The 23,494-nt window shown below is 42.9% G+C and overlaps 1 protein-coding gene across 1 annotated transcript in view; it reads left to right on the top strand.

Moving 5' to 3' along the window:
* LOC133420416 (sodium/potassium-transporting ATPase subunit beta-2-like) overlaps nucleotides 1-15,553 on the top strand; it is a 32,570-nt gene extending 17,017 nt beyond the window's left edge. The window contains exons 3-8 of the mRNA XM_061710110.1: nucleotides 1,836-1,940; nucleotides 2,056-2,135; nucleotides 7,309-7,434; nucleotides 7,516-7,575; nucleotides 9,939-10,034; nucleotides 12,989-15,553. Coding sequence (XP_061566094.1) covers nucleotides 1,836-1,940; nucleotides 2,056-2,135; nucleotides 7,309-7,434; nucleotides 7,516-7,575; nucleotides 9,939-10,034; nucleotides 12,989-13,153 — 632 coding nt within the window. The 3' untranslated portion in view covers nucleotides 13,154-15,553. The remainder of the gene's footprint in view (nucleotides 1-1,835; nucleotides 1,941-2,055; nucleotides 2,136-7,308; nucleotides 7,435-7,515; nucleotides 7,576-9,938; nucleotides 10,035-12,988) is intronic.
* Nucleotides 15,554-23,494: the final 7,941 nt, after the last annotated feature.

Genomic DNA, 23,494 nt, shown 5'->3' with positions numbered 1-23,494 from the left:
AAAGCCTCCACAGTCACCAGATCTCAGTCCAATAGAGAACCTTTGGGATGTGGTGGAACGGGAGATTTGCATCATGGACGTGCAGCCGACAAATCTGCAGCAACTGCGTGACGCTGTCATGTCAATATGGACCAAAGTCTCTGACGAAAGTTTCCAGAACTTTGTTGAATCTATGCCACAATGGATTGAGGCAGTTCTGAAGGCAAAACGGGGTCCAACCTGGTACTAGCAAGGTGTACCTAATAAAGTGGCCGGTGAGTGTATAGAAAGCCAAACAAAACAACTCATTCATAATAACTCAGAATATCATTCAGTTGTAACTAAAACAGAAAAAAATACATTCACATTTTAAATCATTCCACCAATCCACCAATAAAAAAGTGGTGGAGGGAAGTGTCGTACTACGTCCTGATCATTGCCAGCGACAGCAGACACCTGAAGTTAGTGTGAGGTTGGAACAACGTTGTATTCCAACATTTGATTGTAACTGGATGATGATACAGATTTGAAGATTGGGTTTAGTCTAAAAACTTAACGTTGGCTTGACGTCTGATTTTAGTAAGGTAACATAGATGGTGGATGATTGTTACTTGCAGCACTACATAATTAGTTATCTAACGTTGTCTGATGTTGCAACCCGTATCCAACCAAGGACCGACTTTAATGTGTAATAATATAATAATAATACATTTTATTTATAGTGCACTTTACATTACTGAGAATCTCAAAGTGCTACAGTTTGATAATTAAAAGGAAACAGAAATAATAAAATCAAGATAAGAGATGAAAGGGATAAAAAGTCAAGACATGGCAGAAAAGAGAATAACAGGAATAATTAAAAACAGCAACTAGGGGAAACAAAAACAAAAAACAGCATTGTTTAGGGATAAAATGCTTTGCTAAAAAGAAAGGTTTCAGCTGAACGGTTCGACCATCAATCAAGCTGAGCGGCTCCGTCGCTACCAAAGTCACTAAAACATTTTGACTTGAGTCTTGAATGCAGTGTTCCACATAAAACTGGTTCCAGGTCAATAAGCTCAACAACACTCATACATAAGGTGCACCGACTATAGGGCACACTGGCGATTTTTGAAAAAAATTAAAGGAGCATGAGGCTCCTTTTAAGAAATGAGACTCTCTAGCGCCACCCTTCGCCACGACGGCCGTGGGGGGTACTGCAGCCAACAGCGAAGCCGGCACGGGAGAACGGGGAGAAGGTGCATGCAGCGTCATGTGACGTCACATCCGCAGGGCAGCGCGGGAAATTCGGACTCCGAATTGCAGCACATTTTGCAGCACACAGCCTGTTCAAGGCAACGGAGAGATACACTAGGGCTCAGACTCCAGTCCACTTCTGCAACCACTAGGCTACCACTCCCCCAAAACTTAAAACGTATACAAATTTTTTTCATAAATCCTGCCTCAAGCTCCTTTAAGAATTTTAAGTCTGCCTTATGATGCAGAAAATGCCGTATAAAGTTGCATACATGCAGTCAACTAGTTTCTTTCTTGTATGAAACATTCAGGTGTATTAACACATAATCAAAAGAGAATTGGAGTTCAGTGGTTTTAAGTGAGATGATGATTCACAAGTGGAAACCTCCCAGCAGATTTATTTTGAAAACAGAAGCCCAACAGCTCCATCTCAAAGCCTCCAACCTTTACTGAGCACGCTAGACGCAGACCTGCAAACCAGCTGTTTTCATAACTTTGATTTGATTAGTTTTTTTAACCAAGCTGTTCTGATTGGCTGTTGGGCCGGGCTCAATCTGTTACTGGCTGTTGAGTCATCTTCAGTCTCTGATTGGTTAACTAGCAACATCTGTCTGTTTCAGGGATGATGATTCGTCCAAAAGGTGAGCAGCTGGACATCAGTTTCTCAATGTCCAACACAGAGAGCTGGGACAGCTTCATCCAGAACCTCAACACTTTCCTGTCACGTAAGACATTTATCAATACTAAATGATTAAGTATTTGCTGTAAACGTTTTGGTAATTGAATCCATCCTGGTGTCTAAATACTGCCTTACTGGTTCCTGTCTCCTCCTGTCTGCAGCTTACAATGACAGCTACCAGCTTCAGACCAACGATTACTGCCCTGCTGATGAATACTTCATCCAGGAAGACAGCGGAGAGGTAAACCCAAGTGTCTGGTTCTGGTTCAGTACCGTTTACTGGTATGAAACCAGGATTTTACATGAACTGCAGTCAGGAAATCATGCAGGGTTTAGGAATGGGTGATATTTTACCGTTCATGATATACCGTCAAAAAAATTCCCCACGGTAAGAATTTGTATCTCACGGTAAAAACGATAAATTCCCGTTGATGACGTTTTGTGTAAAGCTGATTTATGGTTCTGTGTTAAAACGACGCACAACGTACGTGAAGGAAGGAAGGAAGGAAGGAAGGAAGGAAGGAAGGAAGGAAGGAAGGAAGGAAGGAAGGAAGGAAGGAAGGAAGGAAGGAAGGAAGGAAGGAAGGAAGGAAGGAAGGAAGGAAGGAAGGAAGGAAGGAAGGAAGGAAGGAAGGAAGGAAGGAAGGAAAGCTATGAGCCTGAAAGAAAGAAAGACAAAGAAAGAAAGAAATGAGCCTGAAAGAAAGAAAGACAAAGAAAGAAAGAAAGAAATGAGCCTGAAAGAAAGAAAGAAAGAAAGAAATGAGCCTGAAAGAAAGAAAGAAATGAGCCTGAAAGAAAGAAAGAAAGAAAGAAAGAAAGAAAGAAATGAGCCAGAATGAAAGAAAGAAAGAAAGAAATGAGCCAGAATGAAAGAAAGAAAGAAAGAAAGAAAGAAAGAAATGAGCCAGAATGAAAGAATGAAAGAAAGAAAGAAATGAGCCAGAAAGAAATGAGCCAGAAAGAAAGAAAGAAAGAAAGAAAGAAAGAAAGAAAGAAAGAAAGAAAGAAAGAAAGAAAGAAAGAAAGAAAGAAAGAAAGAAAGAAAGAAAGAAAGAAAGAAAGAAAGAAAGAAAGAAAGAAAGAAAAATAAATTCCCATTGATGACATTTAGTAGCATTTAGTATCTTTTAGAGCAGTGTTTCGGGGGCTCCAAAGACTGAATGTGATGATAGATTTATAGTTACAAAGGTGGAGTTGAATTGGTATTTTTTTTATCGTCATTTTTATCGTTATCGGGATAAATGCCAGAAATTATCGTGATACATTTTTTAGTCCATACCGCCCATCCCTAGCAGGGTTGCTGGTGTAAATGTTCTTTGATCCCCCAAAACTCAGCAGATAGTAGAGCCATCTTTACTGGACCTAATTGTATCTAACGTCCACATGACCCAGTAGACCTCTGACTTCAGCTTGATGAAAATTGCAGTTTGCACAGTCATGATCGCCTAAGTGTTATCCATATGTGTTCAAGTTTGATCTGGTGCTGGGTCAGTTCTATTATCTGGTCTAGTTTGATCTTTTTCTGAGTCAGGTTTATGATCAGGTCCAGTTTGATCGGGTTCTTGGGGTCGTCTAACATCAGGTCTAGTTTGATCTTGTGCTTGTTCAGGTCTATGATTTGGTCTAGTCTAATCTGGTTCTTGTTAAGGTGTGTCATCAGGTCTAGTTTCATCTGGTTCTTGGGGTCGTCTAACATAAGGTCTACTTGTATTTATTTCTGGTTGATGTCTATGATCCGGTCTAGTTTGGTCTGGTGCTTGGTCGGGTCTATGATCAATATCTTGGACTCGGATCATTGAGATGCCGTTGCACCCAAACGTGACAGAATCTTGTGATCACACAAGATTCAAGAACTATTTGTACATTTGCATTTGATATAATGTTTTGGTGCGTCTGCATGTGTGTCTGTATTTAATTACAGTTTTGTTTATAACGGCCTTGTTTGAATAAATATATGGATAATATTTGCATATCGTTGTGATTGATTAAGCATCAGGTCCATTTCAGTGATGCTGATATACTGTGTAATCTGGGTACTGTAATGGTAAATAATGTAATTACAAGTTGATAATTAAAGCTGCAAGCAGCAATGAACGGGCCCTCGCACTCACGGCCACCGCCCCCCATAAGTATCAGAAATGACACCACCAGCGACTTCCTATGTCAAACCATTGAAAAGTTATAGCAGAAAAAAGGGACAACCAATCAGAAGAAGGGGCGGGGCTAATTCAAGCCAATGAAGGTCAAGGACTCGATACAGAATCTGATGACACCACCCACGACTCTCTATGTCAAACCATTCCAAAGTTGTAGCAGAAAATCGGGACAACCAATCAGAAGAAGGGGCGGGGCTAATTAAGGCCAACGAAGCTTAAGGACTCATTACAGAGTCCCATGACACCACCCACGACTCTCTATGTCAAACCATTCAAAAGTTATGGCAGAGAAAAGTATTCTAGGGGGCGCTGTTGAGCCGTTAGGCCACGCCCATTAATGCAAGCCATGAAATATCAAATGTATCGCCAAGTCTGGCTTGCATGCAAAATTTGGTGACTTTTGGAGAACTATCAAATATGGACCAATCACATGAAGGGGGGGCGCGCCTTTTGGCGTCTAGCGTCGCCACGGTAACACTTTTGAAAGAGAAAAGTAATGCGTGGTGTCGCAGGATGTAGACGCACATTTTGATGTATAACACACCTGGGGGCACGTTACGGTTCGGGCTGAATTAACTGCCGAAGGAATGGCATAAATATCGCCAAAATGACACAATGTATTCAAAATGGCCGACATCCTGTTCGGTTTCGGCCATGGCTCCAAGAGACTTTTCTTTAAGTTGTGCCATGATACAGGTGTGTACCGATTTTCGTGCATGTACGTCAAACCGTATTGTGGGGCTTGAGGCACAAAGTTTTCCGGGGGGCGCTGTTGAGCCATTTTGCCACGCCCATTAATGCAAACCATGAAATATCAAATTTATCGCCAGGCCTGGCTTGCATGCCAAATTTGGTGCCTTTTGGGGAACTATCAAATATGGACCAATCAGATGAAGGGGGGGTGCGCTTGTTGGCGTCTAGCGTCGCCACGGTAACACTTTTGAAAGAGAAAAGTAATGCGTGTAGTCGCAGGATGGAGACGCACATTTTGATGTATAACACATCTGGGTTCACGATACGGTTCGGGCTGAATTAACTCTCGAAGGAATGGAATATATTGCTCCAAAATTACGCGATTAATTCAGAATGTTCAAAATGGCCGACTTCCTGTTCGGTTTCGGCCATGGCGCCAAGAGACTTTTCTTTTAGTTGCGACATGATACAGGTGTGTACCGATTTTCGTTCATGTACGTCAAACCGTATTATGGGGCTTGAGGCTCAAAGTTTTTTCTGTCTGAACCAATCAGATGAAGGGTGGCCGCGCTTTTTTGCGTCTAGCGTCTCCACGGTAACGCTTTTGAAAGAGAAAAGTAATGCGTGGTGTCGCACGATGGAGACGCACATTTTTATGTATAACACACCTGGGTGCACGTTACGGTTCGGGCTGAATTAACTGCCAAAGGAATGGCATACATTTCGCCAAAATTACACGTTTAATTCAAAATGGCCGACATCCTGTTCGGTTTCGGGCATGACCCCAAGAGACTTTTGTTTAAGTTGTGCCATGATACAGGTGTGTACCGATTTTCGTGCATGTACGACAAACCATATTGTGGGGCTTGAGGCACAAAGTTTTCAAGGGGGCGCTGTTGAGCCATTTTGCCACGCCCATTAATGCAAACCATGAAATATCAAATTTTTTGCCAGGCCTGACTTGCATGCAAAATTTTGGTGACTTTTTGGGGACGTTTAGGGGGGCAAAAAGGCCCTCCTTTCGTCAGAAGAAAAAGAAAGAAAGAAAGAAAAAATTCCTACAGATACAATAGGGCCTTCGCACTGCAAGTGCTCGGGCCCTAATTATGTGTAATTTTAATATTTAAAATTCATGTTTCATCTACAAATTTAGTACAATTTAAATCAGTAACATTTACTATTCATTCCTTTTCTGAGGTGGAGGGGGGTGTTGGAGGCTGGTTATTCTGCTAGAGGACTTTGGGACTAGTTAGTCGTCGTGTCAATCCTTAAAAGCACTGGAGTCAATCCTCCAAAAGTGTAGAAATAGCGGTAGTGCAGTCGCCACACATATCTGATCTCAGCTGATGGATGGAAACATTTATAGTGAGTTCAACATCATCATCCACTTCTTTGTGTTATTGAGCTGCAGTTGAATACAAGCTCATATGGAAACTATCTGAACCAGGATGATGTTCTACAATCACGCAGGATCAGGAAATTACTAGGTTTGTTTTTGGTCTCGGTCTTGAGCTAAACTAGTCTTGGTGTTGACTTGGTCAGTCTTGGTCTTGGTCTTGATACTCTCTGGTCTTGGTCTTATCTTGGCCTCGGTTTAGGCGGTCTTGACTCCAAGTCTAATACAAGGTCAGGTCTGTCACCAGGTCTAGTTTTATCTGATTTTTGGGGTCGTCTAACATCAGGTTGTATCAACTTCTTGTTGAGGTCTCTGATCAGGTCTAGTTTGATTTCTTGATTTGGTTCTTGAATGTTCACCAGAATGTGCACTGACTTAAAGATGCAAGCTCTTTTATTTTTGGCTTAGGCTATTTACACCCGGGTGCAAGTACTGATGCGTAGGCTATTTACACCCGGGTGCAAGTACTGATGCGTAGGCTATTTACACCCTGCTACCATTATCAATGTATGCTATTTGCTATTATTAGAAAAAAAAAATGTAAAAAAATTATTTATAAAAAAAAAATCCATCAGCTCAACAGTGACAGGTATTCACACCACTTTTGATAAACTTCATTTAATCTCTTCAAAGTATCCTACAATGACATACTGTAAGAGCAAAAATTGTTCATACAATTGAGCCTCAGCGATGAGGACGCTGAGGACGGCTGTAAGCTGAAACGCGTCCGATTCTCTGTTGCTGTGCAGTGATTGAACTTTGCATTAAAAGTTTTGTACTTACAGTGAGTGCTGTCGGATTTTGATTTTTTGGCTCTATAGTTTGACATGGTTCCAATTTTAGAGTGTTGCACATGCGCATGGGCAAGTGAAAAAGCGCCTTCTTTTGCAGACACGTTGGTGCACATGCGCATGGGCAACACATTTGTTTTCATATGTCAACAGGGTGTGAATAGCTCAGCTGGTGGGGGCTTGCTGTTTGTACCCTGGTGCAAATAGTCACTCCGTTTATTTATTGTTTGTGCCTTACCGCTCTGTCCTTCGTTCCTTCCACCTGTCTCTCATCCTTTTCCTCCTCCCTTCTCTTCTCCTGTCCCCCACCTGCCTTCTTGTCTATCCACCTTTCTTTCCATCCACTTTTCTATCCATGTAAATGTTCCTCCCTAGGTGAAGAACAACCCGAAGCGCTCCTGTCAGTTCAACCGGACAATGCTTGGAGATTGTTCTGGGATAGGGGACCGCATGTATGGATACGACAAAGGCCAGCCTTGTGTCCTAATCAAACTGAACCGGGTATGTAGGTGTCAGACCTTCTCATGGGCCTGTTGCTGAACTGGATGATTCTAAAACTCGGCCTGTCTTCTATGTCTACAGGTGATCGGGATGTTACCCGGGAGGGACGGAGAGTCTCCATACGTCACTTGTGGAGCTAAGGTTAAAACATGTGACCCCCCAACCCTCTTGTCCATGTGTCTCTGTCACCAAGACCTGTCCTTCTGTCTCTTTGGCCATGACTTGTCCATCAATCTCTGTCTCTAAGAACTCCTAATCTTTCCGTCTCTATGACCTGCCCATTTGTCTGTCTCTATCTTCAGGCGTACAGAGTGGGGAAAGAGGAGTGGGTAAGATGAGTGGAATGAGGAAATGGTAGAACACAGTCTTTGATGACGGTGTTGATTATAGAACTTAGTGCGGGGCGGTATGACCAAAAATTTATATCACGGTATTTTTTTTTTCATGCACAACTGGGTGTTAACCACATTTTCTAATGATTTGGAAAGGAATTGCTGCAGTAAATTGGCTTAGAATGGCCTATTTTACTGTCATGAGGAGGAAATATTGTAGAAAAACATTAATGTCCACACTAGTATAAATACAGGTTTGCATGGCCTCACAAAATGATGCCGTTTACAATGAGGTGGCAGCACTTATGATTCTAATGAAGTGAGAGAATCAGTCAGACAACACTTAAAGACTTTAAGTGTTGTCTGGCTGATCTTTTACAAAATTACAAGGTGGAAAGTATTTATTGAACATAAAAAACTGAACATTTTTTAATTTCCAAGCATTATGTTGTTTTGGTTCCACCTCCTGGTGAATGTTAGGTAAAATTCTTATGTGGTTACTTTTTGGTTGGCCAACGATTTATGTTTGTGGTGCGCAACTGTTACAGGAGCGGCCAGTCTATTTCCTTATATTAAAACGCCGTTATTAATTGTTCGGTTTTTTTCCCACTTATTCCACCGAACACCGAAAGTGTTTTTTTGCCATTTTCGGTCCGAACAATTTCGGTTACCGAACAATCGGTGCATCATTACAGTCCCCTCACAAACAGTGTCCAGCGGCGTTCCCAACGTTGTGTACGCTACTGTACATACTCACCGGTATTACGGTATATGAAAAATTCAAATCATAAGAAAAATAAACACCGGTATTCGGTATGAACCGGTACACCGCCCAGCACTAATAAAACTGGTACTAGAATACAGTAAAGGCTCAGTAGAATATGGTAGAATAGTGTTCTTCAACTGAGGTCACCAGGTCCACTGTCCTGCATGTTTGAGATGTTGCACTGCTCTGAGCTGACTGTAGTCGTGAATAAAGCTAAATCGTCCAATGCATGTCTTTTCCTGCTCTACCCGGCTGGTCTTCAGCAGGAGGTCCCCCCTTACGATCCAGGTCCTGATCCAGGTTTCCTCCCTCTTAAATGGTTTTTGCCGGCCATTGTTTGTAATAATTGCCCGGGGGTCTCTGTAAACCACCTAGGGACAACTTCTATTGTAACGGACACTATATAAATAATTAAGAATTGAATTAACACAGCTGGATCAAAGTAGTAGAGCGCTGACAGACGTTTGTAGTATTTGATAACCAGCTAATCGTGATCCAATCAGGTTAGGGCTGTTCGATTTTGCCCAAAAATAAAATCTCGATTTTTTTCTCTCAAAATCCGATTTTCGATTACGATTATTTTGTGAATTGACAAAAGGCAAAGAAATGATTTCAAATATGCTGTTTTTTTATTGAACATTTGCCCCGTTGGGCTTTAAGTGCAAACTTTGCTCTTATTAAACCAAAAATGAATGAATAAAGTGCAAAACTCTGTAAAATAAGTTGAAAAAAGGTTTTTAAAAATATAATAAAATATAAAGTTTTATCTCTGAAAAAAAATCAGCAAATCAGCACTTGCAAACATACAGTAAGTTATATTTCCAATTAAATAAAACAAGACATTTTCTAATTAAACTAAACTGGGTCTTTGCATGCTAAATAATAATGCAACCCATGAAGGAGGTAGAGGTGTGTAATGTCAGTCATTACATTTGCTATTCACATTTGCAAGTTTTTTGCAAGGAACACGAGCCGGTCTACCCGGTGGCATGTTACAACACCCCCTCCTACACTAAAGAGCCTCTCCCATGGGGCACTTGTCGCAGGTATTGAGAGGTATTTCCATCAATCATTAATATGGTATCAATCATTAATATGTGTGCAAACAAGGTAAAAAAAAAAAAAGTGAAAAATCGATTTTACGATTTTCACATTTTAACATCGTTCTAATTACATAATCGCGATTACGATTTAAAATCGATTAATCGAACAGCCCTAAATCAGGTTAGTTGCAACAGAAACATCGTGCAAGACAGTGGTCACAAAGACCAGAGTTGGGAACTGCAGGTGACTTTCAAAACTATGCAAAATCTGAAGAATACGGTAAAGGTAGAGTAACTAGCTACAGGAAGTTATTGGTGATTTTTAGGGGCAGGTATTTACAGGAATTGTGTTTGTGTGTGCAGAGGGAGGACAGTGATAAGATCGGACCGCTGGCTTATTATCCCCAGAATGGAACCTTCAACCTCATGTACTACCCGTACTACGGCAAGAGAGCCCAGGTAAACCAGTACGCACTCAGTACTACTTCATGTACCACCCTTACTACGGCAAGAGAGCCAAGGTAAACCTCATCCCACCAGAGCGGTGGGGACACCATCGTCCCACCAGAACAAGGAGGAGCTTCCCCAATAACAAACCCCACCGGAGACCTAAAAGAGCTCCTCAACAAGAACAAAAGATTCTTCAGGGAGGGAGAGAGAGACTACCGTCTAGTGCGGGGGTCGGCAATCCGCGGCTCTTTAGCGCCGCCCTAGTGGCTCCCTGTAGGTTTTTCAAAAATGTTTGAAAATAGAAATAGATGGGGGAGGGAAACCTATTTTTGGTTTTCATATGGTTTCTGTAGGAGGACAAACATGACACAAATATTCTTAACGTTTTCTAATACTGTAAAAATGTGTTGAATAAATATTAAAGGGGACCTATTATGGCATCTAATGTCTATTTTAAACAGGCCTTGAATGTCTTAAAAACAAGCTTTTGATTTTTTTTTCTAAATAAATTAGAAATTCAGCTTCTGATCCATGTCTTTATCTTCCCATTCTTTAACCTCATTATCTATGAGGGATTCTGAGTGGGCGGGGCTATGATAATGAGGCTCTGTGCTGATTGGCTGCCTGAATGACGCGTAGAAAATGGCGGAAGCTCCGGCCGGAGGCCAACCGATGTAAATCGCTCCCGTCGTTACTTAACGAGTCGGTCCCAGAATCTTGACAGCCTGCTCAGACCAGTGATGTGGGATTCTCCTGAACCTCTTCAACCTTTGGCCTCGTACATACGTAGCCGGGTATCTGCTAAACCGAAGATATTTTCCTACGTTTGGACCTGTCATCCACATGAAAACGCAAATAAACAAATGTTTAAAAAAACTCCGGGCAAAGTGAAGATTTTTGAAAACTCCGTTTATGTAGATGCGTGTAGACACACACAACCGGAGTTTTGCGTTTTCGAACGTCACATTATGCTCCAAAACAACAACAAATCTGCTCTGAGTCTGACGTCTAACGTGCGACCCAGAACTACAGATGATCCACCATCTGTCCTCCAAGCTATTTATTAAATAAATGGTCTCTGCTCTTGACCACCGTTTACTGCGTTACACCGACACAGAGCTTATGCCGTAGGGTACGCGGCGTACCTACGGCGTAGGGCTGTGTCGATTTAACGCGGCAGCTCCGTGGTGGGACACGGGGGGACTCGGGCTCGTTACCGAGAAGGAGACGCGGCTCCCGGGGAAGCTGCGCCGCAGAGGCGGCCCTGAAGGCCGGAAGACCAGATGATCTACAGGTTTGGAATGCTTATGAATGTGGTCGAAAACGCAGATCTTCGGTTATGTGTGGAAGGTTTTTTTTTTTTTAACAACAATGTAATGTGGATACGAATTATTTTATAAACGAAGGGGGGGAAATATTCGGTTTTAAAAATACCCGGCTACGTGTGTACATAGCCTCAGTCTGGGCCAGGAGAGGGAAGACTTGTTCCAGAACCAAAATGATCTCATCCATCTTCTCCTGATGACTCTAGACCTGTAGACCTCACAGCTCACATCAGGAAAGTCCTGGAGAGACTTTAGTGTTCCACCTGAATATGCAAACAGGAACCTTACATCGTCTGCTGGAGGATGATGGATGGATGGATGGATGGATGGATGATTGGATGGATGGATGGATGGATGGATGATTGGATGGATGGATGATTGGATGGATGGATGGATGATGGATGGATGAACGGATGGATGGATGGATGATGGATGGATGAATGGATGATGGATGGATGGATGGATGATGGATGGATGAACGGATGGATGGATGGATGATGGATGGATGAACAGATGGATGGATGGATGGATGGATGGATGAACGGATGGATGGAGGGATGATGGATGGATGGATGGAGGGATGATGGATGGATGGATGGAGGGATGATGGATGGATGAACGGATGGATGGATGGATGATGGATGGATGAACGGATGGATGGATGGATGATGGATGGATGAACGGATGGATGGAGGGATGATGGATGGATGGATGAACGGATGGATGGAGGGATGATGGATGGATGGATGGATGATGGATGGATGGAGGGATGATGGATGGATGGATGAACGGATGGATGGATGGATGATGGATGGATGGATGGATGGAGGGATGATGGATGGATGGATGGATGGATGGATGAATGGATGGATGATTGGATGGATGGATGGATGGATGAACGGATGGATGGAGGGATGATGGATGGATGATGGATGGATGAACGGATGGATGGATGGATGATGGATGGATGGATGGATGATTGGATGGATGGATGGAGGGATGATGGATGGATGGATGGATGGATGGATGGATGGAGGGATGATGGATGGATGGATGATTGGATGGATGGATGGATGGATGGATGATGGATGGATGGATGGATGGATGGATGATGGATGGATGGATGGATGGATGGAGGGATGATGGATGGATGGATGATTGGATGGATGGATGGATGGATGGATGGATGATGGATGGATGGATGGATGGATGGAGGGATGATGGATGGATGGATGGATGGATGGATGGATGGATGGATGGATGATTGGATGGATGGATGGATGGATGGATGGATGGATGGATGATGGATGGATGATTGGATGGATGGATGGAGGGATGATGGATGGATGGATGATTGGATGGATGGATGGATGGATGGATGGATGATGGATGGATGGATGGATGGATGGATGGATGGATTGATGGATGAACGAATGGATGGATGGATGGATGGACGGATGGATGGATGGATGGATGATGGATGGATGGATGGATGGATGGATGGAGGGATGATGGATGGATGGATGGATGGATGGATGGATGGATGGATGGATGGATGGATTGATGGATGAACGAATGGATGGATGGATGGATGGACGGGTGACCTCGGCGACACTAACCGTGTGTTTCTTGTTCCAGGTGAACTACACTCAGCCGCTCGTGGCCGTGAAGTTCCTGAACGCGACTCTGAACACCGACATCAGCGTGGAGTGTAAAATCACCTCCAACACTCTGGTGACCGGCGGCGAGCGGGACAAGTTCGCTGGACGAGTGTCCTTCAGGCTGCGAATCAGCGACAAATAGACACACCTGCACACACACATGTAGCACACACACACACACACACACACACACACACACACACACACACACACACACACACACACACACACACACACACACACACACACACACACACACACACACACACACACACACACACACTCATCACAGCTCGCTTGTTTCCAGTTCTCCTTCCTCCAGCTGACCAGCTGTGTTTGTTTTCCTGCTTCATGATGCATTCAAACGTTTATTTCCAGTCGGTTTATTCCTCCACGGTTGTGTAAACACCCCTGTTTTTCACAGTTTTTCAGTGTTTTTTCTCTGTGCAGCTTTAGCTAAAAACACAGCCTGAAACTGACCACTCAGCATGCTCACATTCTCTGACGTCACTGCCACTGAGGAACTGCACAGATGATGGTCTTCACCTCCATCATCATTGGTCTGCATGAATAAAAGACCAAATATTGATAGCACAGTCACATATTTAAACCTTAAATGTTTGCATTTGTTCATGGTTTTATTCATTTATAGTCTCTTTATTTGTGTATTTAGGATTCAGACTGTTTTACGTGTTACAACTAAGAGACAAAGAAAACAGCTGAGAAACCCAACAAGAACAGAAATCTGTCCAAAGTGTTATAAACTCAGACCAGAAACGAGTTCCCACTCAGAATCCACCAGAAACCAGGACGGAACATCATCAGTCTGAACGCAAACCAGTTCAGAAACCAGTTCTGAGGTGTTTCATCCTTTCCAACTCGTGTAAAACCTGACCAGAACCCAGAGCAGAACCACCTAGGATCCAGATCCTGAACCATCAAACTGGGAGGAAGGGCACAGATACAGATCTTTTGATCCATATTATTATTGATCATTCACCTGAACAGAGTTCAGAGTTGCAGGATTAATCCTCCCCATCCCTCTGCTGCCCGCTCACCTTGTAATAGATTACCTTCCTTAACCAGTCAGACACCATACTGCCAGCCATGTTGCCACGGCAACAGTTGCAGGACATTTCTGTTTTAACTGAATCTGGTCTAAGGGGAGGCGGGGATGACCACCAGTACGGGTTTATCTGGGACTGGAGTTTAAACCAATCATCAGATAGAATTAACGCCCATGGAAGCAGGAAGTAGCTTCTGGAATCTCCAGATATGACTGTTTTTTAAAAGTTTTATTTACTGATTAATAAATCCTGCACCTCTTAAGATGAGCTGCTGCCTGAAAACTGCAGTTTAACACAGTTTAGAAGCTTTGAATGTCCGGAAAGCAGAATATAGGACCCTTAAACACAAACCAGTTCAGAAACCACTTCATCTGTCTGAGTGTAGACCGTTCTAGAAACCAGTTCTCGATCCAAATGCTAACCAGTTCCCTAACCAGGTTGGTTATGGAGATGTTTCCAGGACAACGGATACAATATCATCTTTCCAGCATGTCCTGGTTCTACTACCTGTTAGACATGCACGAAACTCCTCCCTCTGCAGGTTTGCAGGAGCGAATGAACCACCTGAACCGGCTTAGCTGGCCCAGGAACCAGTCACAGGTTCTAAACCAGAACCCGGCCAGTATCAGGTTCATTAGTCTATAAAGACCAGTTCAGGAACTGGATCAGAAGCCTATTCATGGTCCAGTTCCATCACATTAGTTTGTACAAAAGCAGTTATACTGGTATACAAACCAGTTCATCAACTTAAGCACAAACCAGTTCCAAAACCAGTTTATCAGTATAAACACAAACCACTTCATCAACTTAAGCACAAACCAGTTCACAAACCAGTTCATCAACTTAAGCACAAACCAGTTCACAAACCGATGTATCAGTATAAACACAAACTAGTTCTGAGGGGTATAGTAATCCTTTAACTCGTGTCAAATCCAGCTCATGATTTGTTGCCATGGAAACAGTCTAATGCAGGCTTTACAAACCCCGACAACGGCATTTTTTTTTTAAAAACATGGCATCTTTTGTATTTTCCTGTTGTCTCTGTGGCTGCGGGCGATTGGCCTATTATTTAATTAGTGTATCACTTAGAGGGTTTAGTTAAGGTTTTATTAAAGTTAAGTTAGGTAACAAGCTGTCCATGTTTGTTTTGTTGACTGCAGGTTTGTTCACATGTTTGTTTTCCTTTATTCTCGTCACCGTGGGGCTGTGCATGACAAAGACACATAAACTCAACTGTCAATCTGTCAATCCCTCTGTCATGCCACGAAGAACTGCCCTCCCCCACCTGTACTGCTCTCCACCAATCGTCTTCCTTTAAAGAGCGACCAGCCAATAAGGTGGTCCTGTTGTATGATGTCATATGCTGTAATTGTTTGTGATTGGTTAAATTATCCTGCCTGACAATGTCCTGATGTTTATGAAATGAAAAAGAAATTAAAGAAAAACCAACAAAAACAAGCGTGTGGTTCGTGGAAAGGTGGGGCCTCAACAAGCTCTGATTTTAGTTTTCTCTAGGCGCTTTCCTGAGACCCAGAACATAAACACTGAGCAAGTATTACATAAACATGACAATGGCAGATATAAACTCCCCTAGTGGGAGAAAATTGCTAAATTTAGGGAGGCCATTGCTCATCTTACGACAGTGGAAAATAATGAAGCAGTTGAGGCCAGTGACCTGGTTCTACCTCTGCAGATGTTGATATCCTTGCTAGTAGTAACTGCTGATTTGCTGCATTCAGTTTTAGATTCAGTTGCTCCTTTGAGAAGGAGGGTTTCCAACCATAGGAGTTTAACTTCCTGGTATAATTCAGATATCCGCATGTTGAAACAAAAAGTGGGTAAAATGTAAAGGAAGTGGTGCTCTTGTAAGTCTGTAGACTCCTATCCTAAATGGAAAGCCAGAACAGCTTATTATTCATCGTTGATAGAGGTTAACAAAAGTAACCCACGTTTTCTGTTCAGCACTGTAGCCAGGCTGACAAAGAGTCACAACTCTGTTGAGCCGTGCATTCCTGCAACTTTCAGTAGTGAGGACTTTATGGGCTTCTTTAACAGTAAAATCATCAAAATTAGAGAAGATATCAATCAGGCCCACCCGGTAGCGGTTGTGGGCGTTTCTTCAGCTTTAACTACTCCCTTAGACTTTGACTTGACTCTAGACTGTTTTGATCCTATAGACCTCCCTGAGCTGACCTCAGTCGCCAATAGAGCTAAATCAATAACGTGTATGTTAGACCCCATCCCGACTCGACTATTCAAAAATGTTCTTTCTCTCATCGGCATGACAATACTAGACCAGATCCACCTATCCCTAACTTAGGATATGTACCACAGGTTTTCAAAGTTGCAGTAATTAAACTTTTACTTAAAGGAGCTTGAGGCAGGATTTATGAAAAAAATTCGTATACGTTTTAAGTTTTCTAGTAATAATGTCAGATGAAGCGTTCCAAACCAAAACGAATGAGCCCTCTAGTGTATCTCTCCGTTGCCTTGAACACGCTGTGTGCTGCAAAATGTGCTGCAATTCGGCCGCCAAATTTCCCGCGCTGGGCTGCGGATGTGACGTCACATGACGCTGCATGTAGCGTCACATCCACAGCCCAGCGCGGGAAATTCCGGTCACAATTTGACAAGATATCTGTGTCTCTCATCTCTCTGTTCTTCATCTTCTCTTTCCTTTCTCTCTGTTCCTGCTCTACCTGACTGGTCTTCAGCAGCAGGTCCCCCCTTATGATCCAGGTCCTGGTCCAGGTTTCTTCCCTCTTAAAAGGGAGTTTTTACCTGTTATTGATAGATAAATAAATCAATCTGAACTGAATAATGGCATAATGTAAATTGGTTTAAATGTTTAAATAAGACTGAATTTCTATCGTGTACCTGTCGTGTCACAATTCTTTACCATTGTGATGTTTTTTGGGGCTTTTGGTTAATAACCGCCGGCTTGTTCCCAGTTTGGACCCCTCCTCTGTAGCTGAAGGTCTGGGAGCCGGGACTCTGTAAGCGTCTTGTTACATGTAAGCGAAGGTCCCGTGGATTCAGTTTTCTTATGTGGTTTGCAAGAAATTTACCTGAATATCTGAGCTAAAATCCAGACTTCAGGCTGCTCTGCTGCTCTGGTCTGAGGTGAAGTTTAGGATGACAACCTGAAAAAAAAATCATATTTTTACACTTTCGTCATGTAGAAAATGTTAACGTTTTAAAAATAAGGGTTTTTCAGTAAATGTATGATTATGTTGGTTCATATTGAGTCATTTTCACTCAGTGATTCAGACTCAACAGGAGGGGAAAGGTCAGTGCTGCTCTTCACCTGTAATCACCTGTAATTCTGTCTGAAGAAGTGACGCTGAATATTTTCATTGACTGTGGAGGCATCGGCCATTCAGACACTGAAGGGGAAGATCCTCCAGATGCTGCAGGACTTTACATAACTGTTACATAACATCTCCCATGGAGCAGGGAGACCTCTGCTGGTAACAGCTGTGTATGACGACCGGCCTGCTCAGGAAAACACGATACCACTGCCACCTGGTGACTAAAGTAATGACCTAAGACCACAGTAATCACCCAGACCAATAAACTACACACATGGTAATCAGCTACAACCACAGTAATCAACTAAACAAATCAACTACAACCAATAAACTACAAACATGGTAATCAGCTACAACCCTGTAATCAACTAAACAAATCAGCTACAACCACAGTGTCACCTGGTGTTTAGTGTTCTTCAACATGGGACATATTATGCAGCTATGTACTTACTCTAGATAGTACTACCTTGGCCTCTAGCACTACAGTTAGGAATGTTAACCTGACTGTAAAAGAATAAATCACATTTGGACGTACTTTTCCTCTCCTGTCTGGTCACCTGACCTCTGATATATATATTTCCTTTATTTAACCAGGCAAGCAAATTAAGAACAAATTTCTTATTTTCAAGTGCAGCCTAGGGGGGTAAGGGGAGGGGGGAGCTAAAATGAAAAAGAACAAAGTTATATAAATATACAAAAAGACATTAAAACACAATACAAAAGATAAAACAATTAATCAAGTAATTCAAACAGTCAGTATGCATGAGGGAGGACTAAAAGCAAGTGCAGGAGTCAGTTGTACTTAATAAAAGATGAGAGAGGTGAGAACAGAAAGTTTAAGGGTGTTTTGTAAGGTCTTCCAATCATCTGATGTGTCTCACATGACAAGTTCTTCCTGTTAAAACTGTATGATTGTATAAAAGTTAAGATGTTGTAAATCAAAATAAAAACAGAATGCAATGATTCATGAATCCAAAAGTCTAATTTTATTCTCAAATAAACAAACATAGTGAAACTGAGATATTTTAACATTTAATGAAAATATTGTTTCATCTTGGATGAGAACAGCTGGACCAGGGTGATGTCCAGGGTTGTGGAGCATCTCCTCTTCTTCTAACATCTGTCTGCAACATCTGGGAGGTGAGGAGAGCAGCTGCTGGACTTCTAGGAAAGGGATGTGGTCCCGTTCTGGTCTGGTGCAGGATTCTAGCGGCTCAACACTCCTGGATAGGGAAGCCCCGATACCATTTTTTTCACACCGAGTAAGAGTACGAATATTTTAATTTGTGTACTTGCCGATACCCAGTACCGATACAATACTTCTACCACAAAAATAACTAGGCTAAAAATGAAATGGAAAATGCAATGAATTGGTAGACATAACTGGTACTTTAAGTGGTACTACTGCTACTATAACTGATATTATAACCAGTATAACTGGTACTACAACTGGTACTATTACTGGTACTATAACTGGTACTACTAGTACCACAACTGGTACTGCAACTGGTACTACAACTGATACTACTGGTACTACAGCTTGTATTACAGCTGGTACTATAACTGGTACTATAACTGGTACTACTGGTACTACAACTGGTACTACTGGGACTAAAACTGGTACTACTGGTACTACAACTGGTACTACTGGTACTACAGCTGGTACTACTGGTACTATAACTGGTACTTTTATCTTTTATGGTGTGGTCTGCAGGAGCAGCAGCAGAGAGGAACAGACTGGACAAGGTGGTGAAGAAAGCCGGCTCTGTCCTGTGCTGTAGTAGTAGTACTAGCTCTGTCCTGTACTGTAGTAGTAGTACTAGCTCTGTCCTGTACTGTAGTAGTAGTACTAGCTCTGTCCTGTACTGTAGTAGTAGTACTAGCTCTGTCCTGTACTGTAGTAGTAGTACTAGCTCTGCCCTGTACTGTAGTAGTAGTACTAGCTCTGTCTTGTACTGTAGTAGTAGTACTAGCTCTGTCCTGTACTGTAGTAGTAGTACTAGCTCTGTCTTGTACTGTAGTAGTAGTACTAGCTCTGTCTTGTACTGTAGTAGTAGTACTAGCTCTGCCCTGTACTGTAGTAGTAGTACTAGCTCTGTCTTGTACTGTAGTAGTAGTACTAGCTCTGTCCTGTACTATAGTAGTAGTACTAGCTCTGTCCTGTACTATAGTAGTAGTACTAGCTCTGTCCTGTACTGTAGTAGTAGTACTAGCTCTGTCTTGTACTGTAGTAGTAGTACTAGCTCTGTCTTGTACTGTAGTAGTAGTACTAGCTCTGCCCTGTACTGTAGTAGTAGTACTAGCTCTGTCCTGTACTATAGTAGTAGTACTAGCTCTGTCCTGTACTGTAGTAGTAGTACTAGCTCTGTCTTGTACTGTAGTAGTAGTACTAGCTCTGTCCTGTACTGTAGTAGTAGTACTAGCTCTGTCTTGTACTGTAGTAGTAGTACTAGCTCTGTCCTGTACTGTAGTAGTAGTACTAGCTCTGTCCTGTACTGTAGTAGTAGTACTAGCTCTGTCCTGTACTATAGTAGTAGTAGTACTAGCTCTGTCCTGTAGTGGTAGTACTAGCTCTGTCCTGTACTGTAGTAGTAGTACTAGCTCTGTCCTGTACTGTAGTAGTAGTACTAGCTCTGTCCTGTACTATAGTAGTAGTAGTACTAGCTCTGTACTGTAGTAGTAGTACTAGCTCTGTCCTGTACTGTAGTAGTAGTACTAGCTCCGTCCTGTACTGTAGTAGTAGTACTAGCTCTGTCCTGTACTGTAGTAGTACTAGCTCTGTCCTTTACTGTAGTAGTAGTACTAGCTCTGTCCTGTACTGTAGTAGTAGTACTAGCTCTGTCCTGTACTATAGTAGTAGTACTAGCTCTGTCCTGTACTGTAGTAGTAGTACTAGCTCTGTCCTGTACTGTAGTAGTACTTGCTCTGTCTTGTACTGTAGTAGTAGTACTAGCTCTGTCATGTACTGTAGTAGTAGTACTAGCTCTGTCCTGTACTGCAGTAGTAGTACTAGCTCTGTCCTGTACTATAGTAGTAGTACTAGCTCTGCCCTGTACTGTAGTAGTAGTACTAGCTCTGTCCTGTACTGTAGTAGTACTAGCTCTGTCCTGTACTGTAGTAGTAGTAGTAGTACTAGCTCTGTCCTGTACTATAGTAGTAGTACTAGCTCTGTCCTGTTCTGTAGTAGTAGTACTAGCTCTGTCCTGTACCGTAGTAGTAGTACTAGCTCTGTCCTGTACTGTAGTAATAGTACTAGCTCTGTCCTGTACTGTAGTAGTAGTACTAGCTCTGTCCTGTACCGTAGTAGTAGTACTAGCTCTGTCCTGTACTGTAGTAGTAGTACTAGCTCTGTCCTGTACTGTAGTAGTAGTACTAGCTCTGTCCTGTAGTGTAGTAGTAGTACTAGCTCTGTCCTGTGCTGTAGTAGTAGTACTAGCTCTGTCCTGTGCTGTAGTAGTAGTACTAGCTCTGTCCTGGGCTGTAGTAGTAGTACTAGCTCTGTCCGGGGCTGTAGTAGTAGTACTAGCTCTTTCATGTACTGTAGAAGTAGTACTAGCTCTGTCCTGTGCTGTAGAAGTAGTACTAGCTCTGTCCTGTACTGTAGTAGTAGTACTAGCTCTGTCCTGTACTGTAGTAGTAGTACTAGCTCTGTACTGTAGTAGTAGTACTAGCTATGTCCTGTACTGTAGTAGTAGTACTTGTTCTGTCCTGTACTGTAGTAGTAGTAGTACTAGCTCTGTCCTGTAGTGGTAGTACTAGCTCTGTCCTGTACTGTAGTAGTAGTACTAGCTCTGTCCTGTACTGTAGTAGTAGTAGTACTAGCTCTGTCCTGTACTGTAGTAGTAGTACTAGCTCTCTCCTGGGCTGTAGTAGTAGTACTAGCTCTTCCCTGTACTGTAGTAGTAGTACTAGCTCTGTCCTGTACTGTAGTAGTAGTAGTAGTACTAGCTCTGTCCTGTACTGTAGTAGTAGTACTAGCTCTGTCCTGTACTGTAGTAGTAGTACTAGCTCTGTCCTGTACTGTAGTAGTAGTACTTGTTCTGTCCTGTACTACAGTCTCCATCCTGTGGAGGTGGTGGGAGAGAAGAGGATGGTGGCTAAGCTGTCATCCATCAGCACCATGGACAGCTCCATCAGCACCATGGACAGCTCCACCAGCACCATGGACAGCTCCATCAGCACCATGGACAGCTCCATCAGCACCATGGACAGCTCCATCAGCACCATGGACAGCTCCGTCAGCACCATGGACAGCTCCACCAGCACCATGGACAGCTCCATCAGCACCATGGACAGCTCCAACAGCACCATGGACAGCTCCATCAGTGACCAGCTTCGTCTCCCTCCATGCATCACTGAGAGGCAGGTCCTCCCTGCTACCATCAGACTGTACAACCAGGCTGATCACCGTAGCAACGGACAATAATAACAACAATACCATGTGCAATAACAACATGTGCTATAACCATATGTGCAATATCTGTCTGTCTTCCTCACACACATCCTACCTACTACAACTAGTACTACAACTGGTACTACAACTGGTACTACAACTGGTACTACAACTGGTACTACAACTGGCAGTATAACTGTTACTATAACTTGTACTACTGGTACTACAACTGGTACTACTGCTACTACAACTGGTACTACTGCTACTACACCTGGTACTACAACTGGCAGTATAACTGTTACTATAACTGGTACAACTGGTACTACAACTTGTACTACTGGTACTACAACTGGTACTACTGGTACTACAACTGGTACTACAACTGGTACTACAACTGGTACTACTGGTACTACAACTGGTACTACTGGTACTAAAACTAATACTATAACTGGTACTATAACTGGTACTACTGGTACTACAACTGGTACTACTGGTACTACAGCTGGTACTACTGGTACTATAACTGGTACTTTTACCTTTTATGGTGTGGTCTGCAGGAGCAGCAGCAGAGAGGAACAGACTGGACAAGGTGGTGAGGAAAGCCGGCTCTGTCCTGTACTGTAGTAGTAGTACTAGCTCTTTCATGTACTGTAGTAGTAGTACTAGCTCTGTCCTGTACTGTAGTAGTAGTACTAGCTCTGTCCTGTGCTGTAGTAGTAGTACTAGCTCTGTCCTGTGCTGTAGTAGTAGTACTTGCTCTTTCATGTACTGTAGTAGTAGTACTAGCTCTGTCCTGTACTGTAGTAGTAGTACTTGCTCTTTCATGTACTGTAGTAGTAGTACTAGCTCTGTCCTGTACTGTAGTAGTAGTACTAGCCCTGTCCTGTGCTGTAGTAGTAATACTAGCTCTGTCTTGTACTGTAGTAGTAGTACTCGCTCTGTCCTGTACTGTAGTAGTAGTAGGACTAGCTCTGTCCTGTACTGTAGTAGTAGTACTAGCTCCGTCCTGTACTGTAGTAGTAGTATTAGCTCTGTCCTGTACTGTAGTAGTAGTACTTGCTCTGTCTTGTACTGTAGTAGTAGTACTAGCTCTGTCCTGTACTGTAGTAGTAGTACTAGCTCTCTCCTGTACTGTAGTAGTAGTACTTGCTCTGGCCTGTACTGTAGTAGTAGTAGTACTAGCTCTGTCCTGTACTGTAGTAGTAGTACTAGCTCTCTCCTGTACTGTAGTAGTAGTACTAGCTCTGTCATGTACTGTAGTAGTAGTACTAACTCTGTCCTGTACTGTAGTAGTAGTAGTAGTAGTACTAGTTCTGCCCTGTACTCTAGTAGTAGTACTAGCTCTGTCCTGTAGTGGTAGTACTAGCTCTGTCCTGTACTGTAGTAGTAGTACTAGCTCTGCCCTGTACTGTAGTAGTAGTACTAGCTCTGTCCTGTACTGTAGTAGTAGTACTAGCTCTGTCCTGTACTGTAGTAGTAGTACTAGCTCTTTCCTGTACTGTAGTAGTAGTACTAGCTCTGGACAGCTCCATCAGCACCATGGACAGCTCAGTCAGCACCATGGACAGCTCCTCCAGCACCATGGACAGCTCCATCAGCACCATGGACAGCTCCATCAGCACCATGGACAGCTCCATCAGCACCATGGACAGCTCCTCCAGCACCATGGACAGCTCCATCAGCACCACGGACAGCTCCTCCAGCACCATGGA

The sequence above is a fragment of the Cololabis saira genome, chromosome 20 (genome assembly GCF_033807715.1).
Source record: "Cololabis saira isolate AMF1-May2022 chromosome 20, fColSai1.1, whole genome shotgun sequence".
Taxonomy (NCBI): Eukaryota; Metazoa; Chordata; class Actinopteri; order Beloniformes; family Belonidae; genus Cololabis; species Cololabis saira.
This window is presented reverse-complemented; position numbering and strand designations above follow the sequence as displayed.